At 40.8% G+C, this 25,964-nt stretch overlaps 1 protein-coding gene across 11 annotated transcripts in view; it reads right to left on the reverse strand.

The window, feature by feature from the left end:
• The window catches only part of dnmt3ab (DNA (cytosine-5-)-methyltransferase 3 alpha b), a 384,047-nt gene that overhangs the window by 137,743 nt on the left and 220,340 nt on the right, over nt 1–25,964 (reverse strand). For all 11 annotated transcript variants that reach the window (XR_008723462.1, XR_008723461.1, XM_055635445.1 and 8 more), the window contains 2 exons: nt 6,089–6,129; nt 4,464–4,613 (listed from right to left, as the gene is read on the reverse strand). Coding sequence is in view for 9 of the 11 variants with exons in the window: in XM_055635445.1 (XP_055491420.1) it covers nt 4,464–4,613; nt 6,089–6,129 (191 nt within the window). In the remaining 2 variants the exon portion in view is untranslated. The remainder of the gene's footprint in view (nt 1–4,463; nt 4,614–6,088; nt 6,130–25,964) is intronic.

Genomic DNA, 25,964 nt, shown 5'->3' on the forward strand with positions numbered 1-25,964 from the left:
CAACTGATGGAGGTGGTATTTGGCGGGTAGCTACTGATGGAGGTGGTGGTTGGCAGAAGGCTAGCTGCTCCGTCCCGGGCTCTCTGTCTCTCTCTCTCTCTTTCTCTCTCTCTCTCACTCTCACTCTCCCCAAAATGGAGGTGCATCCTCATTGCCGGGAAATCCAGTACTTTGTTTCATAATTATTTACCCATCTCATAGACTGCTGCTATATCGTTTTCTTGATTATTCCTTCCACGCATGGCACCCAGAACTTTTGCAGCTTGGCAACTGTACCTGCTGATTTTCTTTTATAAATTCAATGGCTCAGAATCCCAATGGTCATTTGTGGACTTTAATATAGCTGTATGTCGCTGCACTCCTTGCAGTTATGATATATGTATTACTCAATTCTTAGGATTAAGAATTCTCCCTTCAGGGAAGTTCTCCTGGCAGAACAATTTAATGACCTTTCTTCCACTCTAAAAAAGAAACATCTACTTAATCTACTTACCAGATAAGTGGGGTTTTTATTTAATTCCTTGATGGAAATAAAATCATTTAATTTACTTGAGATCTTTGATGTTCTGGTTTTGCATTCAAAGTTCAAATTTAAATCCTTACAGTCCGTTTTAATTATCCTAGTTCTCAATGTTTTGTTTTAGTTAATTTAGAGATACAGCACTGAAACAGGCTCCTCAGCCCACTAAGTCCATGCTGACCATTGATCACCCGTTCACACAAGTTCTATATTATTCCACCTTCTCATCCACTCGTGATACACCACGGATAATCTAGATGCCAAATAACCTATAAACCCGTATGTCTGGGATGCAGGATGAAACTGGAGCACCCAGAGGAAACTCATGCAGTCACAGGGAGAACGTGCAAACTCCACACAGACAGCTCCCAAGGTCAGGATCGAATTAAGATCTCCAGCACTGTGAGGCAGCAGCTCTACCAGCAGCGCTACTGCGCACCCTATGGTTTGAAGAAAATTTATCTCTAACTAATTCAGCCTTGTAAGGTGCAGGTTAACATTGTAAACAACTTTTTGCATTACTTTTTTTCCCACAATAGAGATGTCAAGTATATATATTTTTTTACAAGTTTCTGGGAAATGTTTGGCCCAGAAGAGGAAATACATACCACTATATAATGTTTATGGGAAAACTGAATCTATCTTAATGCTTGAACCTCGAAGAAACAGGGATTGCCAAGCACTGACTTGCCAAGAACCAGAGAAATGTTCAAAGATCTTCTATTACTTAATTGAATATGACGTTCTATTAATTCATTTATTGAATAGTAAATGTTATATTTATTTATTTATCTTTCATCCTTTGACATCACTAGTTGGCTTTGCAGATGGTAATGAATTTGGGGTGTCAAAATATGTAACTTGAAAAACGATGCCCAGCTTCTGGCCCGCTCTTATTGCCAGTGTATTTATTCAGCTGGTCCAATTGAGTTTCCGGTCAATGTGATCCTGAGGATGTTGATGATGGCCACCTTGGCAAGTGTAGTACCACTGAATGTAAAAGGTAGGTGACTTGACTCTTCTTGATGGAGATGGCATTGCCTGGCTTTCTTGTGGTTGAATGTAAATTGCCACTTATCAAGTTTAATCTTATTTTTAAGGTCAACTTGCATTGACCCCAAAGTTTCACATTACATTACATTTACACACAGGACAGGTGGGTGAAGTGTCTTGCCCCAAGGACACAACGACAGTATGACTCATTCGAACCGGCTACCTTCTGGTCGCCAGCCGAACACTTAGCCCATTGCACCATCTGTCGTCCCGTGGTCATGGCTGAATGTTATGTACATTTTGCTCTGCTGACATAATGCGAAGATGATCATCGATGAATCAGCTGAAGATGAGCCTTGGGCGACATCCTGCGGAACTCCTCTGGTGATGCTCTACGGCTGCAATTATTGATCTCTGACAAAACCAACTCCCTTTAAGTCCATGAATTAGAATGATTTCTTCTTGATCTCAAGCAACATCAGTTTTATCAGAGCACCTTGATGCCACACTTGATCAAATGCTCCCTCGTTGTGAGGGCAGCCACTGACCTCAACGGTGGAAATTAGTTCCTTAGTTCAAGTTATGATGACATTTGAAGCTAAGATATCCTAGCGAAACCTAAATTCAGCATCAGTAAGCAGGTCACTGTGGACAGACACCATTGTCTGACACCTTTCAGCGCTTTGATGAAGATTGAGAATGGATTGATTAGACGGTAATTAGCCAGGTTGGATTTGACATGACAATTAAACACAACACACTAGGCTACTTTCTACCTCGGTGGGTAAATGCCAACACAATAACTGTACTGGAATAGCTTGGGTACTGTTTATGCCTACTTAAAATTCACACAATTGCCTTTCACATAGCAAAATATCCCCAAGCACTTCACAGATGTGTTATCAAAACAAATATGTTACCAAAGCACATGACCAAAACCTGGTTTTAAAGCAGTATTTTAAAGTGTGTTTTAAAAATGGTGAGAAAGGTTTTAGAGGTGGAGAAAATTCTGGGATGCCAACCCAAGAGATCAGAAGCCAGGGCAGGTGACGTAATTGGAGGAATCGTGGAGCAACTAAATTCAAGGATGAGGCCAGAATTGGAGCAGTTCAGATATCTTGGGAGTGAATCAAGGTTGAGATTTTAAAGAGGGGAAGGAATCACATCATCGTTGGTTCCAAAAATAAAAATGAGAATTTAAAAAATCAAGATATTACTGAAGCCTCTGGAGGATAGCCAGCACAGAAGTGGTGGTTGAATGGAATGGTGTGGGCTGACATATAGATGGCAAAGGCTTTGCAGACTTCAGGTTGAAAGCGCCCTAGATTGAAGGAGGCATTGGAACATTTGTCCAGTGGTAAAAATACAGTTGGAGAGATTCAACAGCGGATAAGCCCATTTAGGACAACTCAATTTCAGGCAGTTGTCAAGTCACCAGTTGGATTTGGTGGCTGGGGAATGAAGTTTGCATCAGGATCCAAAAGCAAAGGCTTTGCTCATCCTAATATTTAATTGGTGGAAATTTCTATTCACCCAAACTTGGTTGTGGACAACCAGTGGAATAATCGGGGACAGTATACCTACTTTGAGTCATTCCATGGCATTTTACCCACATAATTGTCTACATTTGTTTTGCTGTCAAGTTCCAGGAAACAATTAACTTTGGGTTTTTTTAATCTCTGATATGACACACTGGTCAACCTATTAGGTACCTTCAGCAACAGTGTGTAAGAAAGAACCGCAGATGCTGGTTTAAACCGAAGATAGACACAAGGGTCTGAAGAAGGGTCTCGATCTGAAACATCACCCATTCCTTCTCTCCAGAGATTCTGCCTGTCCTGCTGAGTTACTCCAGCTTTTTGTGTCTACCTTCGGCAACAGACTGGTTCCACTAAGAAGCAGTATAGAACGCCACAGGAGATCCTTTTTCCCTGTGGTTATCAACTGTACAACTCCTCCCCCTTCTGTTGTGAGATAGACTGCCCCCCCCAATCTTTGTACATCCCCAATCATTTCATGTTTCATGCCTCTTCTGTTATATGAGTGTTGACAGATCAATTTCCCTCCTGGGATAAATAAAGATCTATGGTATCGTATCATATCATAAATAAAACACAGGAAGCTGTATCTGAAAAAACAATAGTGTGTTAACTCTTATCAGGACACAACAGTAACTCCACAGATTCAACATAATGTAAGTTACGTCCATCCAGATTTATGCAGTGTTTGCCATATGGTGAAATCAAGATGCAAATGCAAAAGCTATGAAGGTTAAAAATACAACCTAATACGTCCGCTATCTACTTGCTGATTGCTATTTTTTACACATCGCTGTTATGTTGTAAATGACAGCCAAATGAGATGTATTTCTTCTTGATTTCCACTGTACAGTTGGCATCAAAGGAAGTATGCAAATAATTAGAATATACATATTTTCCACATTTTATCAGGTTAGAACGTATCATATACCATTGAATTTCCCATCCTTGTGTTGTGAAAAACCTTATTAATGCCGTTAGATCAATATACTCAACCCATTTTGCAAAATACCTCACATTAATATTCACTGACATCACACTTTTCTACAGCACTAGGAAGTAGAGCATCTCTGCAAAACCACCAGAAAGTTGCACTATCGATTGAGTACATTTGTGGATAGAATTCCAAAATACAGCAGGAAGGATAATTATACAATATTAATTTAGTGGAAAACCATGAGAGAAAATATATGTTTTTGAACTCATTTGATTGTGTCAGTATCTTTTAAACTTAGTTAATGATTTTTTCACAGGAGATGTGAAGATTGTCAGCTCTCTCTGTGAACACCTTAGTTAAAGTACAAATGTCAAATTGCCATTGATAAACTTTGTTGAAATACTTGCTGAATTAGTGTAAGAGCTGGGATTTTTGATGCGCTCCTAATGATCTTTTATTCATAAAATGAACTTACCTCTTTCTTCCATTTAGCCAGCCACTCATCTCGTTTCCGCTTACTGATATAATAGGGATCGCCAGCTTGGAAGGTTATTCGCTGAACTGGCCTCTGACGCAGGCTATTTTCCCACCCTGATTGGCCACGATTTCGCCCCCTTGTTCCCTGCTGGAAAGGATACATTTTGTTGACAATATTAGGAAGTATAAAGATATTACTGATCATTCATTTACATCTTCTTTCAGTACCACATTAACAATGAGTGAGCATGAGTGTGGAATTCTTAGTGGAAGAAACTGAAAGTGCCAATCAAATTACAGCTGGTTACAAAGAATTTTCGACTGCTCTGAAACTGTATTAGCCCACTTGTTTGGCATGGATATTTGAATAAGATGTGAAGTATCTTTGATTTTTTTGAACTGCTACTGAAAAAATAGAAATTAAGTGAAATCTGTTGCTACATTAAAGAAAGACTTCATAAGTGATGGGATTTTGTTGGGATTTCCCAGATTAGCATTTGTTTTGTGTAAAATGCGTATTTGAGTTTCGAATGCCGAATGTTCACTTCTGTTAGTAACTTTCTGAGCATTTTGATCCAGCTACCTTGTAAAGGAGTGTATGCATTTTATGAATGCAGTACCACCCTTCTTTCACTTTATAGCTCAACAGTCTGGTTAGGCCCCCTCTCCCTGTTCACTCGCTAGGCCACTGTCCAATCAAGCTCCAAGACACACTGCTCTTACTCCCTGCTGACACAGGTCATTTAAATTGCTCATAAATGCCTAAGATGCTGAGAAACACTTAAAACAGCTCGAGAATTTTACTGATTGTTTTATTTAAGAAAGTTAAGAAATATACATTTATTTCAAAAGGCAATGAAGTACAATTGAAAACGTTAAGATTAAGCACAAAAAAAAATCACTTACCCAAGACTTCATTTTTCAATCAAGATCAGTGACCCCATTCAAATGTATGGGGCTCTGCAAACGCTGGCCACAATAACTCATTGGCACCAGTGAAAAAAATATCACATTTAATACCCAACTCTTTGATCCTTATTATGATTTGAAGAACAAGCTTGTAACACAGTTTTCATATATGCACGGACATTCCTATTTATGATCAAATATGGGATGCTTTACACAGAAGCGGCAAATAAATAAATTGCAGTAAAATGCATGATCACAGGTTTCAGATTTCATATCAACAAAAAAGGTAAATAATATCCAAATACAAGTAACAGATTTATATGGACATATGCCCTGACATATGTATCAGAGAAATGCAGAAGTTATTATAAAGCTGATGAATGCTTCCAGAATTCAACAAAGGGTTTAAGATTTTTTTTTAATTACTCATGAAATTAACAGAGAGATTGCTTCATTTGATTGGAGCTCCATCACATCATTATTTTGTAGATTTTTTTGGTAAAATATCTCAAATAACCATATAACCATATAACAATTACAGCACGGAAACAGGCCATCTTGGCCCTACAAGTCCGTGCCGAACAACTTTTTTTCCCTGCATGAGATAAGGGAAAAGCTACCCTCTGTTTGAAAGGTTTGATAAAACACCTGTAATGCCTTGGCATCCTGCAAAAGGAAGTAACATTCCCATATATAAGATAAAAGATTCATTACCTCAGCTTTTCCTGACTCTGTAGATGTGTTTTCCTCAGAATCTAAAAAAAGAAAAACAATTTAAATCAAAACATATACCACTCGATAAATCTTTATTGACCAAAATATAAAGTATTGAATATTTTAGCATCATAAAAAAATGTTTAAATTATGTAAGTTATACACAGTTCAAATTATAATTATATTAAATATGTTCTGTGCTAAGTTAGCATGGACTGCAGCAAGCATTCCCCTAACTTTGTATACCTGTTTAGACATCCACAATGTCTTCATTTCTAATTTTGGACCAACATTTGTAATTTGTTTCAATTTATGGTGGTTTGCTTTATTGAGGATGCACACTTTATTTCAAGACATCGTCATCATCAAATTTATGGGAACAATGCTGGAGAAGAGTTTTGGCAAGAATTTAAAAATATATTTTATCTTGCTTCAACTCCCCTTTCTGATCAGTCTATGTGACAAGTAAGTATGGTTTTCTCATTAATGATCTCAAGTGGAGTTTTACAAACTGAGATGTGCAGCTGTGTAAGTAGGTCTTTTCAACTGGGAAAAGTGGTAGGATTTATATTACAACGTAATTAGATCACTTTCCCAGAATACTATCAGGCAAAAAGATGTCAAGGCAATCCTTAGGGATCAAGGACAACACAGCACCGTTCACCAAAGGAAATATTAACATCTGGAAAAACGTCTGGAATTGAATTAAAGAATGTGCAATGTCGTGCCACAGATGATAAGCATCATGGTAAAAAAGACCTGTCCTTGGAAGTTAGAAGTTGAAAAGACGTTTACTTATTTTATAAAAGACTGCATCAAACTACAGCACCATGTTGCTGCCAAAATGGCAGCTTCTCCTTCTATATAATAAACAAAATTGTATTGTGTATTGTATATCTTTATCGTCATTTCCTGAGTATTCGCATACCCAGAGGAAACAAAAAAACGTTGCTCAACCAGTGTCCATTCAGTGTGCATGAGAAATAAATAGAAATAAAAAAAATACATGTATCATGAACAAATTTAACACTCTACTAAACATTCAACAGGCGTTCCGACCGGCAGCAGCACAACAGTGGCTCTGCTGCAGTGTGGGGGTTTGTGCGCGATACTTGGCAGGGGGCAAAGTCCATTTAGCAGTCTTATAGCCTGTGGGAAGAAGCTGAGGAGCATCCTGCTGGTTTTGCAGCTAATGCTCCTGTACCTCTTCCCAGATGGCAGGATGGAGAAAATGTCATGCGATGGGTGGTAAGGGTCTTTGATGATGGAGATGGCTCTGCTGATACATCTCTTCCTGTATATGTCTGAATGCTGAACATCTAAAATAATTATGTTTCTACAAAAGGAAAGTAAAGTGTCCAATGTCGATGAATTCTCGGTTATACATTTTGATCCTTGGAAATGAAAAGTCTAAGGAACATGAATGAAAAGAAACATTACGTTTTAAACAGAAGGTACACAAAAATGCTGGAGAAACTCAGCGGGTGCAGCAGCATCTATGGAGCGAAGGAAATAGGCAACGTTTCGGGCCGAAACCCTTCTTCAGACAGGCCCGAAACGCTGCCTATTTCCTTCACTCCATAGATGTTGCTGCACCCGCTGAGTTTCTCCAGCATTTTTGTGTACCTTCGATTTTTCAGCATCTGCAGTTCCTTCTTAAACATTTTAAACTGAACCTGGAGTGAAGAAATATACAAGAAATTCAGGGTCAAGAATTCATTTTGGAAACTGATCACTACTATTTTGTAGGCATTTTTGAAGCTAGTCTGAGCTAATGAAGTCACAAGCAGCAGTTAATGTGTTTTAAGTTGTGTTTTTCATGGAAGAATGTTGGACTTGAACTTGGCTTGAACAGTACTTGTCATTCTAATTCAAACAATGCTGTTTTGCATCCATCCAATGGCAACAGTTGAGAGCCACATACTTCAGGTGTAAATGCCTATCCAAGTTGATTCTTGTACTTTTCTTGACCTGCATTTTTCTTCATTAATTGCCATTGCGCTCAGATTCCAGAATCATGAGCCACTCATCACTGTACATACAAAACGGTCTATGTGTGTGCATGCAATGGGAACAACTTGAACCAGGCATCCATTCATCAGTGCAGCAGAGCATAATCTGCCAGAAATGTTCACTCCAAGCCAATAACAGTCTAAATCTGAATGCACCATTTGAAGGGACCTACTGCTGGCAAATTAGTTAGTAATTTTGACTATTTGTTGTAACAAATTTGCATGTGTTTAGTGCTTTCGAGAATTGTTTCTAATGTTGTGAACTCTATTGGGTTGGGCGTGCTAGGTGCTGAAGGATTCTATCCTGATCTTAAGCCTCCTGCACAAACCAGCTGTTTCTAGCTTCAGTCCTGAGCATTTTCCTGAGAATGAGCATTAGTCATGAACAATATACAAACTAATGGAAGGAGGAGGAGAAAAGTTATCTGCAGGAGATTGCATCTATCCAGGTTGCTGAGCCATTAATTCTCTGACCTTGTAGTTCAAAGTATTTAATTAATCCAGATAATTTGTTGAATCAGAATCCCAAGATTATGTTATTCAAACTCAGGAAGCAGTTACTTTGTACAAGGAAGACACTTAAATCCCTGGCATTTACAGTATAACTGTTGATGCTGCTGAACTTCCTGGCACAGAATTTATATAGAATCGTGAATTGAGATCTGGATGCAGTGTTTATTCACCACATGTTTAAGATACATTTTGATAGCAATGTGTTTCACTAACTAGACACAAAATGCTGGAGTAACTCAGCGGGTGAGGCAGCATCTATGGAGAGAAGGAATGGGCGATTTTGGGTCGACCCGAAACATCGCGCATTCCTTCTCTCCATTGATGCTGCCTCACCCGCTGAGTTACTCCAGCATTTTGTATCTACCTTTGATATTACCAGCATCTGCAGTTCTTTCTTAGACATGTTTCACTAGTTTATCAGTTTGCAAATTTTGAAAAACATTTTATTTTCTTTCCTTACTTTATGAAAATAGCAACATCAAGATTTAGAGCAATGAATTACACCATATCCCACTTTTTCTAAAGAAAGAGGACATTTTGGATGTCCTAGATTGGAAAGCTTCATCTTAGGAACATATGGGAGTCAGCGAGTTTATAGTAGAAATCAGTCGATAGTCTGTCCTCTATGATGGAGACAGAGAAAATCGATAAACATCACCGTCTAATTTGTTCTTCAAACACAATTTCTCCAATGATGATAAAAATTATATTAGCATTTATCATCAAAGATTCTTGGAACTGTATGTTGTAATCATGTAGGTACTGTATTTTTTTAACATCTGCAGCGCGAAAACAGAATGCGGCAAGAGGACCAACGGGTCAATTGAGCATTAATTCAGTAGTGAATAATTGGAAGTGTCACAGCAGGGGAGAATGCACTTTCAGTCAGCAGAGAAAATTCAGGAGCTTTCAACTGCACAAAGCAGTGTTTATACTGCAAAGCTCTCCCTCCATTTCCTGCTGTATTCTTTGTAATACTGTTACCGCATCTACCTATTGCCTGGATTTGATCCAAGAGAAGCAGAGAAGCACAGCAGCAAGTACAGTGCAAACAGATGACTGCAAGGACGTAGTCTTTTGATTCCATTGATTTTATTTAACATTCAATGTGATACGTTATGTTTTTTTAAGTTTAAAAAATGATCAATGATGAATGAATCCGATAAATTGCCTGGGACTGAAAGTAGGAAAATAAGGATTTTGTGTCAAAACTGGTTAAATGCAAATGTTTTGCACAACCTTTTATTGCACACTTTAATATTTAATATAGGATGCTTTTGTTTCAATTTGGAATTTAAGCACAAAAGGAAATGATAGTACAATAAGTTATTTCATTGATTTATGTTAACCTGTCCCTCTCCAGATTGGCAAGTTCATGTTTACCTTTTTTCAGCATTGGCATCAAGCCCAGATCCCTCCACTAGCTGATGAATGAGGAATATGTTGTTTTCCCTTTTCGGTATAAAACTGAATTTGCAAATACCCAGCTAAATGTTAGTTCCAGAATCTAACAGAGCTGGGTTATTCATATAAGTAACAGCAACATTCAATGTTATTTTGCTCTTAACTTCATCTAGTTTTGCTTGAACACCTGCTGTTTCAGAAGGTCTCTTGTGTAGTAATCCAAATGCAAAGTACTGCAAGTGCTGGAAATTTGAAAGCAAAGTGAGAAAAGCTGATAATATTACACAGCTCAGATGACAGCATTGTCTCAGGTGACAGAAACAGCACTAACTTAAAAATATTAAAGTTTCAAATTAACTCAATTTCCTTCTCCACAAATACAGCCTGACCTGCCATTTCCAATATTTCTTGCTTTTACATCTGTGAATAAAGTTATATAATGTGCATCAGACTGGCTTTTTTTGTACCCTAGCAGAATGACCTTACCTTCATCAACTATTAGCTATGTAGTTGCATTTGGCCATGGCACTATTTGGAGGAGAGGCCACCACACAATTCTTGTGGAATCAAATCCCTGTCTTCATACTGAAAACACTGGCATAATGCTATAATTTGAATTAATTTAACACGTTATTCTGATTTCATCAAACCTTTCAATTTCATGTAACATACAAGATGTTTAGTACATTAAAATGAATATGAAAACTGCAAGGGAAATTGGTCTTAACTTCTATGATTGTGTAGATGATATTTCACCTGAAAATTCTTTCAATTGAACCCTTTTAAGTACTTGAAAGTTTTGGCATTTTGAGCAGGGCTAAAAGATCATGAAAACTGTTAATGATGCCCACAATTTATGGAATGCTGCCACATGAAAAATATTCAGTACCTTTTCACACTGCTGTTTGCTTTATATAGGGGGAAACAGGAAAGCAGCTAGCTCTGGTGAACACATCAGTCAGCTCTTTTATATGCACCAGCTCACGGCTGACGGATTTGACATATGACCTCCCCGATTCTTCGGAACAATCTGAAGGCAGTAAAACTTCAGTAGGGTTGTTACCTTTACAGCCATCAGCAGTGCTGCCCACAGATAACGCTTGAGGATATGACATAAATCTGTCGCAGATTCCCAGTGGAACAGGAACCTGCAATAGCTGATATCCTCGGACATTTCCAATCACCTATCACTACATCTGTAGACAAAACTATATTTGGTAAGGCTCTTTGCAGGTAGTTCACCTCTATGTAAACACAGCTGTCTCTCACCCATCCTGAAATCATCATGTGTCAACTCTTGGTAAAGCAAAGCCCATTTTCTAAAACTGATTAGTGTAATTTAATTGACAACTATTAGAACGTCAAATAGGGCAAGATAGACTAAAACTCCTTGCAGAGTTAGAGCTCAAGACTAAACACCCCCAGTTTGAACTCCAGGATGCAAAGTTGCAGCACATCCACAAGAAGTTAATCTCCAGAGGACCAGAATAAACCATCCTTTCATGAGCCAGTTTATTCAGCTGAGGTCGATCAACAAATAATTTAGGCAAGAAAATCAAGGATCCTTGCCACAGGGTACCTTTGATTCACATTTTGCAAAATTTGAAAGTCTTTTATTGATGTTTTGCATAATTTGGATCAAATCAAAAATGGTGAGTGTAAATTGCTCTGAATAGGTTTCCGTTTCATTTTTCTGCTCGAGCTGTTACAGCAAACATACCATGGAATTCCACTTTACCTTCTATCCATTTAATGAATTAAAGAAAGAATCATGTGTGTTCCTTCGCAGTTATCCACTTTGATTTGCACTTTTACCTTTGACATGCACCCAGGAATCCAGACCACATGGCCAGGGACATATGAATAGCACTCCCAAAGTTGGCTGTTGAAGTGCTGGAATTATCTCAACCAACTTCACCAACTTCTTAGGGTTGAATCTTCTCCCAAATCTAATTAGATTGTGTTTATTATTTGCTACAAATTAGAGGGATGTTCATTAAAATTTATGAGCAATGAATTTTAAAATTCTTTGAGCTCTACATTGAATTCCCATGTTTGGAAATGCCATGAAGTCTGATTCTAATTGTTTTGCAAATGGATTACAAATTGCTTTATACATTATTTGTTGCCAAGTCTCTCTTACTGACTGAACGATTCATTACTAATCTTACAAATGCAGTACATAAGACAAGAAACTATGATTAAGTGACAACCACAAATAGGCAGTGTTCAGAATTGTTTTTAACATTCAGATTTATATCCATATAACCATATAACAATTACATCACGGAAACAGGCCAACTCGGTCCTTCTAGTCCGTGCCGAACACTTATTCTCCCAGAATCCCATCAGACCATAACCCTCCATTCCTTTCCCGTCCATATACCTATCCAATTTATTTTTAAATGACAAAATCGAACCTGCCTCCACCACTTCCACTGGAAGCTCATTCCACACCGCTACCACTCTCTGAGTAAAGAAGTTCCCCCTCATGTTACCCCTAAACTTCTGTCCCTTAATTCTCAAGTCATTTCCTCGTGTTTGAATCTTCCCTACTCTCAATGGGAAAAGCTTATCCACGTCAACTCTGTCTATCCCTCTCATCATTTTAAAGACCTCTATCAAGTCCCCGCTTAACCTTATGCGCTCCAAAGAATAAAGACCTATTGTGTTCAACCTTTCTCTGTAACTTAGTTGCTGAAACCCAGGCAACATTCTAGTAAATGTCCTCTGTACTCTCTCGATTTTGTTGACATCCTTCCTATAATTAGGCGACCAAAATTGTACACCATACTCCAGAATTGGCCTCACCAATGCCTTGTACAATTTTAACATTACATCCCAACTTCTATACTCAATGCTCTGATTTATAAAGGCCAGCACACCAAAAGCTTTACCACCCTATCTACATGAGATTCCACCTTCAGGGAACTGTGCACAGTTATTCCTAGATCCCTCTGTTCAACTGCATTCCTCAACTCACTACCATTTACCATGTACGTCCTATTTTGATTTGTCCTGCCAAGATGTAGCACCTCACACTTATCAACATTAAACTCCATCTGCCATCTTATCCCCACTAGGAACACTTAAAGATAAAGTCCCCATACAATTTATGCAGAATAAAATGCCAATGTTTTAATTTGTAAGTAAAATTGTGTTAGTACCAAATTATATTGTTGAAACTAGCAAAATGATGGGAATGCTCTCATCAAAAATTTAGAATTGTGTTAGTGTTATCTAACATCTCTACAAGTTATTAAAAAAAATCAAAATTTGTAATATTCAGAGTGCTTAAAAAAGTTATCAAATCACTGCATCAAATTTGCACACCCATGTAGTGAAATATATCGTAGCTGGTGAATATATTAATCTGCGAAACTGCAAAGAATTCACCACTATAGTGCACTTTCTGATGCACATTGGCTGCAATACAATGTTGCCCCCATAACGCCCTCTTTAAATTTAGCAGTTCCAAAGAAGTTGAAAAGTCAATGTAAATTATCCAGAAGACAAGGTGTTTATATTTACAGAATATACGGTGATTCGTGCTTAAATCAAATTGTGATATTTTCCTCTTATGGATGTTGAGGTTCATAATCTGTTAATATTGTAGATTTCATATTTCCTTAAATACTGTTGTATAAAAATATTTGGTTTGTTGTTCAATTGAATCCATCGTGGTGGGTATCTCTTTCCTTGCATAGAATATTTAACTTTCAGCTGGAATGAAAACAATTGGTAAACAAAGAGCTGATGTAATGAATCCTCCCAATTCTTGGGATGTTTCTAAATTATGCCAATGGCTCTGCTTATGAAGTAGCTGCAATCCATCATTCCTATACTCATGAGGTGGGAATGAGTATTCCTGGCACAAACCTTGATTTGAACTTTAGAAACGTGCTCTAAGCTCCAGGAAGCGTAACTGAATAAAACTGGTACTGATACTTAATGTCTATACACTTTTGTTGTATCTGCCCATTTGCTTCAAGCAAGAACTGTGTGTACAAACAATTTATCAACATTACTATGATTTTCTGATTACGTGACCTTGCACTAGTTTCAATGCTTGTCTTTTGAGTAGATGTACAGAAAGATCAAATTTATGGTGCGTTTCCACAAAAGACTTCTTATTGATTTACAATAGGTGCCTTATTACTTAATCCCGCTGCTGTTGGGTAGAAGAATGAAAGCACATACCACCAGACCCCGGACCAGCCTCTTCCCATCTGTTATCAAATTCTTGAACAGTCCTACCATAAACAAAGATTCAGGCACAATTCTCCAACCTAGCACGTTGCGGACATTGGACTTGTTCCTCTGGAACTGTTATGCTACAATGCTGAGAAATTCTATTCTTCACTCTGGTATCCTTTTCTTTGGTTCACCTTTTGTACTTGTATTTGGCTTGTATAGTATTCATGTATAGTATTATCTAATTTGATTGGATAGCATATAAACAAAAGCTTCACACTGTACCTCGAAACACGTGACAATAATGAACCTAACTTAAATCTTTAATATTTTAATGAATGGATTGGGTGATGTTGCTAATGGCATGATCTGCAAATTTTCAAATTAGAGCAAGTAATCATTTGAACTGTAAATGATCCTTGCTTCATGCAAATCATAATGTGTTGGGAACTTGGACTCACCAAAGACTGGTAAATTATATATAACAAATAAATGCCGTGTTATGCATGTGGGTTGAGAAAATGCTAATCTCCCTTCAGAGAATAAACATCAAAGGTGCAGAAAGGTTAAAAGCTGTGAAATTTCCATCACAGACAAAGTACAATGGAATGCGCACTTGGAAGTAGGTTTTTTGCATATTTTGATGGGAGATTTATTAGTTAACTTTCTGTTTTCTTTAAAGGGTTAAAAAGGCTTGGGAGATAATGTACACAGGTATGAATTATTCTCTGGTGTGTTCACCTAATAACATTAAGTTTGATAGAATTGCGTGTTCAGTTTACAATATAGTACATGTTGATGTCTAACTTCATGCATACTCATATTTTACAAAGCAGGGTTTGCTGTTTGTATTGTAACTAAGTTCTCAGACGAGTACCTAAACACAAAGATCCAATCTCACAAAGGTCATTGTAGAATGTAAGTACAAGTAATAATCAGGAATCCAAAAACGAATCCCTCTGATGCTGACCAAATGACAACCAAATTTTCATAAAAACCTATCTAGCTCTTTTAAAGAGACATCTGCTATCCTCACGAGTCTTGTTTAAATGTGGCTCCAAACCTGTGGCAATGTGGTATTGCAAATAATACAGTTGTCCCGTTACCACTACACAAAACCTTCTTTGGGTCTTGACCCAAGACGTCACCCATTCCTCTCTCCAGAGATGCTGCCTGTCCCGCTGAGTTAATCCAGCTTTTTGTGTCTATCATTGGTCTATCTATAGACACATTTTGTGTCTATCTTCATGTGATTAACAATTATCGGTGCGTTGGCTGGCTCTTGTGTGAGTCCATGCATAAGTCAGGTAGTCATAAATGATTCCTTTAACAATGATGATCATAGCCATCACATCCAAGTCAGCTAAAATACCAGGTGAAAGGGATTCACTGATGGTGTTGAATATATCCATGTAAACAATAGAGCGCATTTAAATTAGTGTTAACTAAACAAATGGTGTTACGAAGATTGCTGCACTTTGTTGTTAAACTCATCGCAGATTGGGTTCTCAACGGATGTTTTCCTTGAACAAAGAATAACAGGCCATTAGCAAGGCCTGACCGTGAACAGAAGCATGGTGTTTGTACGATGCTGCTGATAACGTACTATGTCTGAAGTAAATAGTAAATGCACTGCTACCAAACTCACTGGAAATGTAATTTGGTGCCTTGAGCTCCTTTGTCCTTTGAACAAATAACAAGATGGTTAACTACGTCAGGTCACAAGCTGAATGAAACATTTAAACAAAGAAACAAAGAAAATCTCATAGATTGCAATAAATAAATAAGTAATGTGCCATCATACTCTAAGCTTATTTTGAAATTAGAATGTCTAAATAATTTGGTCAAAGGCATATGAAACCATTTATAGTGTCCCCGCTCTGCTTCCATATGTATACAACTCTTTTAAGGCAGATATTATGAAACATATACAACTAAACATTCAGTTAAATACAATAGTTATAGCTTTTGTATGATTTTCATTAAACAATGTGAATGAAAGTGTTACGCCACCCTTATTGATGTGCTCGCCAATCTACATCGTCTCCAAGTTAAGAAATATCTTGATTTTAAAATCAGAGTTCATTTTAAATCTCTATAAAGTTTCACCATTCCCTATCTCTCCACCATCATAATCCTGTGAGAAGTCAGTTCTTCAATTCCAGCCACTTATTTGCTCAATCACTCTTTTGCAGTCATGCCCATTGGCCACAGTTCCCTCTATTGATTTCTCTTCTTTACCTATCTCTTCCTGTAATATACCTCAAAATTGATCATTTACAGTCATCAGCCCTAATACCTCCCTTTGTAACTTATAGTCAAATGTTCTTTGGTCTTGCCCTTATAAGGTGCCTGCTAAAGGCATGGCATAAATGGAAATTACTGTAATCATATTTGTGAACTGAATAAATCAATTGCAATTGCCATATTAAATGATTGGCTTAAAGTACATTTTATAGTATGGACAATATGTGAATAATTAAAATAGAATGTAAGCTAGGATATCTACACATGAAAGCAATTTGCTTTTTTGACTAACACAACACTAAGCCAATTCAATGTCTCTGGGCAAACACCCAGGAAAATCTTCATAAATAGAGCTTCAGGGTTTTCACTTTCTTTTTCATTAGAGTCCTGTGCCAAAAAATCAAAACATATTATGTGCTGATTCCAAAATTAGACACTGAGCTCAGCCACCCACACTCCAAGTTAATTATTGCTTTGTTGCCAAGTTAATAAATGCTATTTATAAGCTTGGGCAGGTATGAGTGTTTGCATTCCTACCTGTATAAGAGGCTCAGTTGGGAAAGTATAGCCAGCTAGTATCAGCCCATTGATTACACAAAGAAAATCCAACTATTTCCCAAAGTCACATACATTGCTTTGCTGAGTGTTTGTGCAATGTCTGGGTGGAAAGAACACAGAAATTGCTTTTTGGTCTTGTCAGCTTTCGTGTATAATCCAACTGCTTTCTCACAAAAGTCATTAGCCTTTAAAATGGATTATTTTGGATCAGCAGTTGGAGGATTTGGACCAAGTATTGATTAATGGCAAATATTAAATTAAATATTTTCACTTTGAATGAAAAACACTGGATTATTTTTGTATACAATTTCATGTTCATTCTATGTTGTGATGCATTAATACATTTTTGGGTTTCTCTGTGTGGTGTTAATGTTCAATTTGGACTCCCTCAAGAAAAGTATAACTGGCTGCGAAACAAATCATGAGGGCATATTTTACCTTGAATTGCCAGTTAACACATTTCCTATGCGCTCCCTGACATAACCTGCATGCAGAGCCCCTTGACTGCTGTGTTTTTCCCAAGATGACTACTGAATGCAAATCAGACTAAGGATGTGATCCATTGCAGTCACCATACGTCAGCAGGTATGTCTGCCACCCATAGACATATGACCAAACTGGGTAGACACAGGGAACTGCAAATGCTGGTGTACAAAAAAACACACAAAGTGCTGGAGTAAATCAACAGGTCGGGCAGCATCTCTGGAGGACATGTGTATGCGTCGGGGCCCTTCTGCAGACTGTTGTAGTAAGGCAGAGAAAGCTGGAAGCGAGGTGGGAGCAGAACAAAGCTATGCATGTGATATGTTTAAGAAAGAACTGCAGATGCTGGAAAAATCGAAGGTAGACCAAAAATGCTGGAGAAACTCAGCGGGTGAGGCAGTATCTATGGAGAGAAGGAATAGGCGACGTTTCGGGTCGAGCCTTTCTTCAGAGTGATAATTGTCTACCTAGGCAAGTGATAGTTGGATACAGGTGAGAGGGGTTTGATTGGCAGATGGGTGGACAAATGCCAGAGATGAGAAGAAGACAAAGGCCGTGAGATAAGGAGAGAAGATGTGCAGAATGTGAAACCAAATAAAGAGATTATAGGTGGAAGGAGATAGGGAAAGGGGGTGGAGGATAGTGGGAGAAATGGTATCACATTTCATGCCCTTTCTCTCCTGACCACACTGTGCTTTGTCTCTTCATTTCTGGCCTTTGCCCACCCATCTGCCAATCAAATCCCCCTCACCCATATCCACACCATCTGAAGAAGGGCCTCGACCCAAAACGTCACCCATTCCTTCTCTCCAGAGATGCTGCCTGTCCCGCTGAGTTACTCCAGCATTTTGCATCCATCTATCACTTGACTGACTTTGTCCTGCTCCCACCTCTCTTCCAGCTTTCTTCCCCTTCCTAGAATCAGTGTGAAGATCAGACAGTCGACCTGAAACGTTGTGTAACCATGCTCTCCAGAGATACTGCCTGACCCGCTGAGTTACTCTGGCACTTTGTGTCATTGTAGGGAAAACAGGGTTTGGGCGGTGGGGCATATGGAGTGGCGGAGATAAGGACAGAGAAACCACCCCTCATTATGCCTGGACCCTCACACCACCTATTTGCCTGATACTGAGAAACAGGCTTCATCCATGCTGGTCTGAGTACAGCAATCTCGTTAGAACCATGCAGGGATTAAAGTAATTACTGTATTTCCCAGCAATGAAGACGCACCTGCGTCGAAGACAAACCCCCATTTTGAGTTGCAAAATTTTGAAAAAAGACTGGCGAGACAGGATCAAGGGTTTGGTTTAGTCAGTAGAAAGGAAGATGTGAAACTCCTTCAAGGAGGCAATAAGGACCGGGGAGCCTCCATCTTCGCCTGTGCGCTGTGCGGTTCAGGTCTGAGGTACGGGGACTTCCTGGCTCAGGGAGATCGCATAACAGGGAGAGAGAGAGAGCAGCCAGCCTTCCGCCAACCACCACCTCCACCGGTTGCGCCTGTGCCGAAGGACACCGTGGCTGGCTGGCGGGCTGGCTGGCAGAAGGCGCTGAGGTGGCAGCCGGTTCCGCTGTCCGGACTTGGCGGCCGCTTGCAGCCACCCGAGCTACTTCCCTCCGCGGCCACAATATAGTGGCTCCACGCCCGGAGCGCCACGGCAGCGGTGACTGAGTTGCTGCCATAATCTCCGACCCCCTCCTTCTCAACGCTCCTGCCCTCCCGCCAACTTTACCCCTGGCGGCCCAGACCAAGTTTACTACTTTGTGCAGCCCAGGTCAGGCTGACCCGGGCAAGACTCCCTACACCCTGTGGAAAGAAACTCTCTCCCCCCCGCAGTGGCGCTGTCCTTTTACAGCCGCTTCCCACTTCATACAGTTCCAAGGTCGAAGGCGTAACAGGTTCCGTGAAGCAGTCGCTACGAGAGTGGTATTGCTTGGCCTAACCTTCGGCCTCTAAGATGCAGGCAAATTTTCGGGCCTTATTTATAGAGTAAAAAATAGTGTCTTGGACACCAGGATATACGGTAATCCGGTACCGCCAATTGATCATGGTGTTTGCATTAGTAACTTTCTTACCAGCATGATATCCTGGCCTGTACTGCCTTATTTCCACCTGTGGACCCATTCATCTGCTCTTTTCCTATAAATGTACGTTTGACATTCTACCCAGACCCCATTTGATGGAATTTGTTTCTACTGCCCTTATGTGCAGAGTTACAACAGATTTGAATGCTATGCAAGCAACAATTTAAGCTGTTGATTTTTTATCAGTTTCCTGTTAAATATGCAGGAGTATGAAATGGTGGTGAAATATCCCACTAGCCCGTTGACAGTCCATTCCCTCCCTCATGTCGACGGAAACTCAACTGTATTGCAACAGGATAGAAGAACAGAGGATTTAACTGCTCATCTGCTTTAACAAATTCACATTATCAGGTAAGATTAAAATCCCTCCCACATCCTCACTCACCCCTCCATGACTGCTTCTATTTTACAAAATGCTGCTTAGACCACGCTTTGCGTATTCTGTGCTGTTTTTCACGCAGATGATGGCTAGTTTGTGGAACGAGTTGCCAAAGGAAGTGGTAGAGCAGGACACAATTACAACATTTAAAATAAGGTTTAGGCAGGTTCATGGATAGTGTAAAGAAGTTAAGTCTGACCCACTTAACGTTTAATGATCACATAGGTTAGACACTTTCCAGCACTGACTGCATACAGTCTATGACCGTGCTGGAACCAGGAGAGAGAGAGAGAGAGAGAGTTATTATACTTGATAACAAAGGCGTGGTTAGTGGTACTGAGGTAGCTATATTATTGGTTGCATGCATGAACCATCTACATCCTTCCCCTTAGAAATCAAAAACAGAATTGGAGCCGTGGCAGTGTGATTACACAAAGCCTGCGAGTTTAAACAAAGTCGCCGTAGCGAACAGGCGGCTTAACAATGCGACCCGAACGCGTGCGTACAGCGCCTTCCCCCCCCCCCCCATCGGAAAGAAGAGAAGGCGTAGCGGAAGCTGGCGAGAATGTTAAAGCAGGAGGAGACGCAGGAGGAGACGCAGTCGGAGCGGGAGAGGCAGGAGGGGAAGGCGAACGTGCAGGAGGGGAAGCAACCCGGCCAAAACCAGGTGGCAGCAGAGGAGGAGAACGCAACAGGCGAGGGGTCTGGGGCATGCGGGGAACAGCAGGGAGATCGGCAGTGACAGGCTGGAACGGCAATGGAGGAGCAGAAGGACCCGCAGGTGCAGGCTTCGGCTCGTTCACAGCCAGCAGGTGTTGACGGCTCCGACGATAGACAGTCCCATCGTAGTCCACCAGGTAAGATCAGGGAGAGTCAGCCACATCAACCACGGTCACGAGGCGGGAATAGCCGGTGGTAGTCTGCATCCGAACAACCTGCCCGGGCAGTAGAGTCGACAGCGGTCGGCAGGACTTGTCGTGCAACCGTCGTTGAACCTCATGATTCTGTTCAATCCGCTGTTGGGCAGTGGCAGGCTCGAGCACATTGTGTAGCAGGGTCTGTTGGGCGATTGGCATGGGTGGTCTTGTCCCGGGAGATGTTACGTAGGTTAAGTAAGCCTCGAAAGTTAAGGGGCATCCTCGACATCAGACGCTGGGCAGGGGAACCCATGGCTGGGTCCCGGGAGATGTTACGTAGGTTGAGTAAGCCCAGGTAGAAATCGCAGTTGGACAGGCGCGACTGCTCCAGCAGAGCCTTAGCCCTCCGCACAGCCCGTTCGGCCAGGCCATTACTCTGTGGATACTCAGGGCTGCTGGTGTAGTGATGGAAGTTCCACTTGGCAGCCAAAGCCTTGAATTCGGCGCTAGTGAATTGCCGGCCGTTGTCGGTCTGCAAGCGTACAGGGGCACCGAAAGTGGCGAAGTGCCTGCGCAGCTTGCTGATGACCATCTCGGAGGTGATGGAGGGAAGTAGGTCCACCTCGAACCAGTTGGAGTACGAGTCGACCAGGACGAGGAACTGCTTGCCCCGCCATTCGAATATGTCGGTAGCCAGTGATGTCCAGGGCATGGCAGGGGCCGGCTGCTGCAAAAGGGGCTGGCGCTGCTGGTGTGGGGCAAGGTTGTTGCAGGAGGGACAGGAGGACACTCGGTCCCTGATGTATTTGGCCATACCGGGCCAGTAGAATTGTCCTTGGGCATGAGAAATAGTGGCATCGACCCCGGGATGACCGCTGTGGGCTGTGTTGCAGTATAGATCATACAGAGAGGCTGGGACCACGACCTTGAGGCCCTTGACGATGACACCGTCTTGGATCACCAGTTCATCGCGGACCAGGAAGAAAGGGTGGGCACCCGACGGCAAAGTGGTGCGTCTGTCGGGCCAGCCGCGCTTGATAACGGCTGCGAGCTGCTGCAACGCAGGGTCAGCGGCGGTATGCTCAGTCAGGCACTGTAGCTGCTTGGTTGGGACAAAGTTGACGTTCAGTACCAGCAGGTCTTCCTGCTCGTAAGGGTGACGGTCACAGGAGGCTCGTGGGGCACGAGACAGGGTGTCAGCCACATGCATCTCAGTGCCCCTCTTGTAAACGATGTTGAAATCAAAACGCTGGAGCTGCAGCATCATGTGCTGAAGCCTTGCGGGGGCAACATGTATCGGTTTGTTAAGAATAGTCACTAATGGCTGGTGGTCCAAGATGTTGTTATCGTCAAGGGCCACAAGGTCGTGGTCCCAGCCTCTCTGGAGGCGTGGGTTCGAATCCCACTTCTGACACCATTTAAAGAAGTTAAGTCTGACACACTTGTAGCTTTACTTAACGTTTAATGATCACATAGGTTAGACACGTTCCAGCACTGACTGCATACAGTCTATGACAGAGAGAGAGAGAGAGAGAGAGAGAGAGAGAGAGAGAGAGAGAGAGAGAGAGAGAGAGAGAGAGAGAGAGAGAGAGAGAGAGAGAGAGAGAGAGAGAGAGAGAGAGAGAGAGAGAGAGAGAGAGAGAGAGAGAGAGAGAGAGAGAGAGAGAGAGAGAGAGAGAGAGAGAGTTTATACTTAATAACTAAGGCGTGGTTAGTGGTACTGAGGTAGCTATATTATTGGCTGCATGCATGAACCATCTGCAAATAGGAAAGGTTAAGAGGGATTTGGGCCAAATACAGGCAAATGTAACTAGCTAAGATATGTACCATGGCTAGCATGGATGAAGTGGGCCAAAGAGCCTGGTTCCATCTATATAACTCTTTGAATTATACATTTTGCATTACATGGCATAATACAGCATATGTATTTCCCTTTGGGCCAACCCATTCATGTCCCATCTACAGTAAGCTAGTTCCATATGCCCATGTTTGGTTTACATCCCTCTGAACATTTCCTATTCATGTACCTGTCCAGATTTCTTTAAAATGCTGTTATAGTATCTGCCTCAGATATCTCCTCTGGCAGCTCATTCCATATATTCACCACTGTCTAAATGAAAAACTTGCCTTTCAGGTTTGCATTAAATCTTCTCTCTTTCACCTTAAACATATGTCCTCTTGTTTTTGATTCCCCTACGCTGGGAAAAAGACTGTGCATTTAAGCTATCTATTCGACTCATGATTTTATAATCTGTACGATGGTTTGGCTTCAATTTTCTGCCTTCATAAATGCGACTTGTATGATCTGCTCCAACTCTAACCCAAGTTCAGTTGTTATGCCAGTTGGATATTCAGAAAATACATGCAAAGTTACATAAATTAATGGCATCTTTAGTTTTGTGGAACAATAATATTCTTGCAGAGGCACAATGGTAGAAAAAAATGCTCTGAGCTGTCATATACTTGCTGCTCCGCTTTTAGCAAAGATTACAGGTTTTAAGTTGCTGAATGTATAGAAGCCATATAATGAAAAAAAAACTTATGTAAATGTTCTGAAATTTCAAAGGATATAAATTGTTATGTATGGGACTTATTTATTGAACTTGCAAAGTCACTGATTCAATGTTCTATAGATTCAGGGTCAGTTCCTGTGGATTGGAGGGTATAGAAACGTCTAATGTTATCCCACTTTTTAAGAGAGGGAGAGAGAAAACAGGGAATTATAAACTCTGTTAGCCTGACATCGGTGGTGGAGAAGATGCTGGAGTGAATTATAAAAGATGAAATAGCGGCACATTTGCTTAGCAGTAACAGGATCGGGCCTAGTCAGCATGGATTTACAAAGGGGAAATCATGCTTGACTAATCTTCTGGAATTTTTTGAGGATGTAACTAGGAAAATGGACAAGGGAGAGCCAGTGGATGTAGTGTACCTGGACTTTCAGAAACCATTTGATAAGGTCCCACATCGGAGATTAGTGGGCAAAATTAGAGCACATGGTATTGGGGGTAGGGGACTAACATGGATAGAAAAGTGGTTGGCAGACAAGAAACAAACAGTAGGGATAAACTGGTCCCTTTCAGAATGGCAGGCAGTGACTAGTGGGGTACCGCAAGGCTCGGAGCTGGGACCGCAGCTATTTACAGTATACATTAATGATTTAGATGAAGGGATTAAAAATGACATTATCAAATTTGCAGATGACACAAAGATGGGCGGCAGTGTAAACTGTGAGGAGGATGCTATGAGGATGCAGGGTGACTTGGACAGGTTGGATGAGTGGGCAGATGCATGGCAGATGCAGTTTAATGTGGATAAATGTGAGGTTATCCACTTTGGTGGCAAGAACAGGAAGGCAGGTTATTATCTGAATGGTGTCAAGTTAGGAAAGGGGGAAGTACAACGAGATCTGGGTGTCCTTGTACATCAGTCACTGAAAGTAAGCATGCAGGTACAGCACGCAGTGACGAAAGCTAATGGCATGTTGTCCTTCATAACAAGAGGAGTTGAGTATAGGAACAAAGAGGTCCTTCTGCAGTTGTACCTGGTGAGACCACACCTGGAGTATTGTGTGCAGTTTTGGTCTCCAAATTTGAGGAAGGACATTGTTGTTATTGAACGAGTGCAGTGTAGGTTCACCAGGTTAATTCCTGGGTTGACTGTCATATGTTGAAAGAATGGAGCTACTGGGCTTGTATACACTGGAATTTAGAAAGATGAGGATATCTTATCGAAACATATAAGATTACCAAGGAATTGGACAAGCACCCGTTGTTGGGGAGTGCAGAACTAGGGGCCACAGTTTAGGAATAAGGGGTAGGCCATTTAGAACGGAGATGAGGAAAAACTTTTTCACCCAGAGAGTTGTGAATCTGTGGAATTCTCTGCTTCAGAAGGCAGTGGAGGCTGATTCTCTGGATGTTTTCAAGAGAGAGTTAAATAGAGCTCTAAAGATAGCGGTGTCAAGGGATATGGGGAGAAGGCAGAAACGGGGTACTGATTGTGGATGATCAGCCATGATCACAGTGAAAGGCGGTGCTGGCTCGAAGGGCCGAATGCATACTCCAGCACCTAATGCAGGCAAACTCTTCATTGTATTTAACTCAGGCTGAAATTATTATTTTTAAATAAATATAATCTTTGTGGCAAGGGCCTGATGTCTGACTGGGTGGCCATAACTTGATTTATTCACAATATTAATGTTAGAAATCAAATAAAATGATTAAATTCACAGTTATAGGTATTCTATAGCAGATTCACAACTGGAGTTAGGAAATAAAATATGGAGCCATCTCTGTTGAAATTTAACAAATGTATTTTTATCTCCTCTCCATACCCCACAAAAGTGTGAAGTAATACATTTCGGGAGGTGCAACAAGACGCGGGGCCATACAATAAATGGGAAAATATTGAGAAGCGAGGAATACAGGGATCTTGGCTTGTACACTATGTAGATTGGAAAGGGGAAAAATACATATGGAATAGTTTCCCTTTCTGGTGAGGTATAGGCTAAAAGCAGGAATATTGTGTTAGTGTAGTGTATATTGCTTTTAAACCCACAAATTTGTGCGGCGTGCAGCTCTGGTCATCATATCATAGGAAAGATGTGATTGGAATAGACAATGTGCAGAGGAAGTGCACACGATGTTTGATAGGAATTAAAAATTTGAGCCTTGAGGAAAGAATTAATTTGTTGAGATTGTTCTTTTTGGAACAGAGGCTGAGGGGAGGTGGAGATAGGCCCATGTGGGAACAGAGGCTGAGGGGAGGTGGACATAGGCCCATGTGGGAAGAAACAATCTCCTTGAATTTAAGGGTCACACCAAGTTATGCAACTTTAGGTTATTGGCAAGATTAGAAGGGTGATGGTAAAGTATTTTTCATCCAGCAGATGGCAGAGGTCAAAACAGAGCTTCATGAAAGGGCAGCAAAGGCAAAAACTGACACAACGCTTAAATAACCATATAACAATTACAGCACGGAAACAGGCCATCTCGGCCCTTCTAGTCCGTGCCGAACACTTATTCTCCCCTAGTCCCATCTACTTGCACTCAGACCGTAACCCTCCATTCCTTTCCCGTCCATATAACTATCCAATTTATTTTTAAATTATAAAATCGAACCTGCCTCCACCAATTCCATAAATA

This window comes from Leucoraja erinacea, chromosome 5, assembly GCF_028641065.1.
Source record: "Leucoraja erinacea ecotype New England chromosome 5, Leri_hhj_1, whole genome shotgun sequence".
NCBI lineage: Eukaryota > Metazoa > Chordata > Chondrichthyes > Rajiformes > Rajidae > Leucoraja > Leucoraja erinaceus.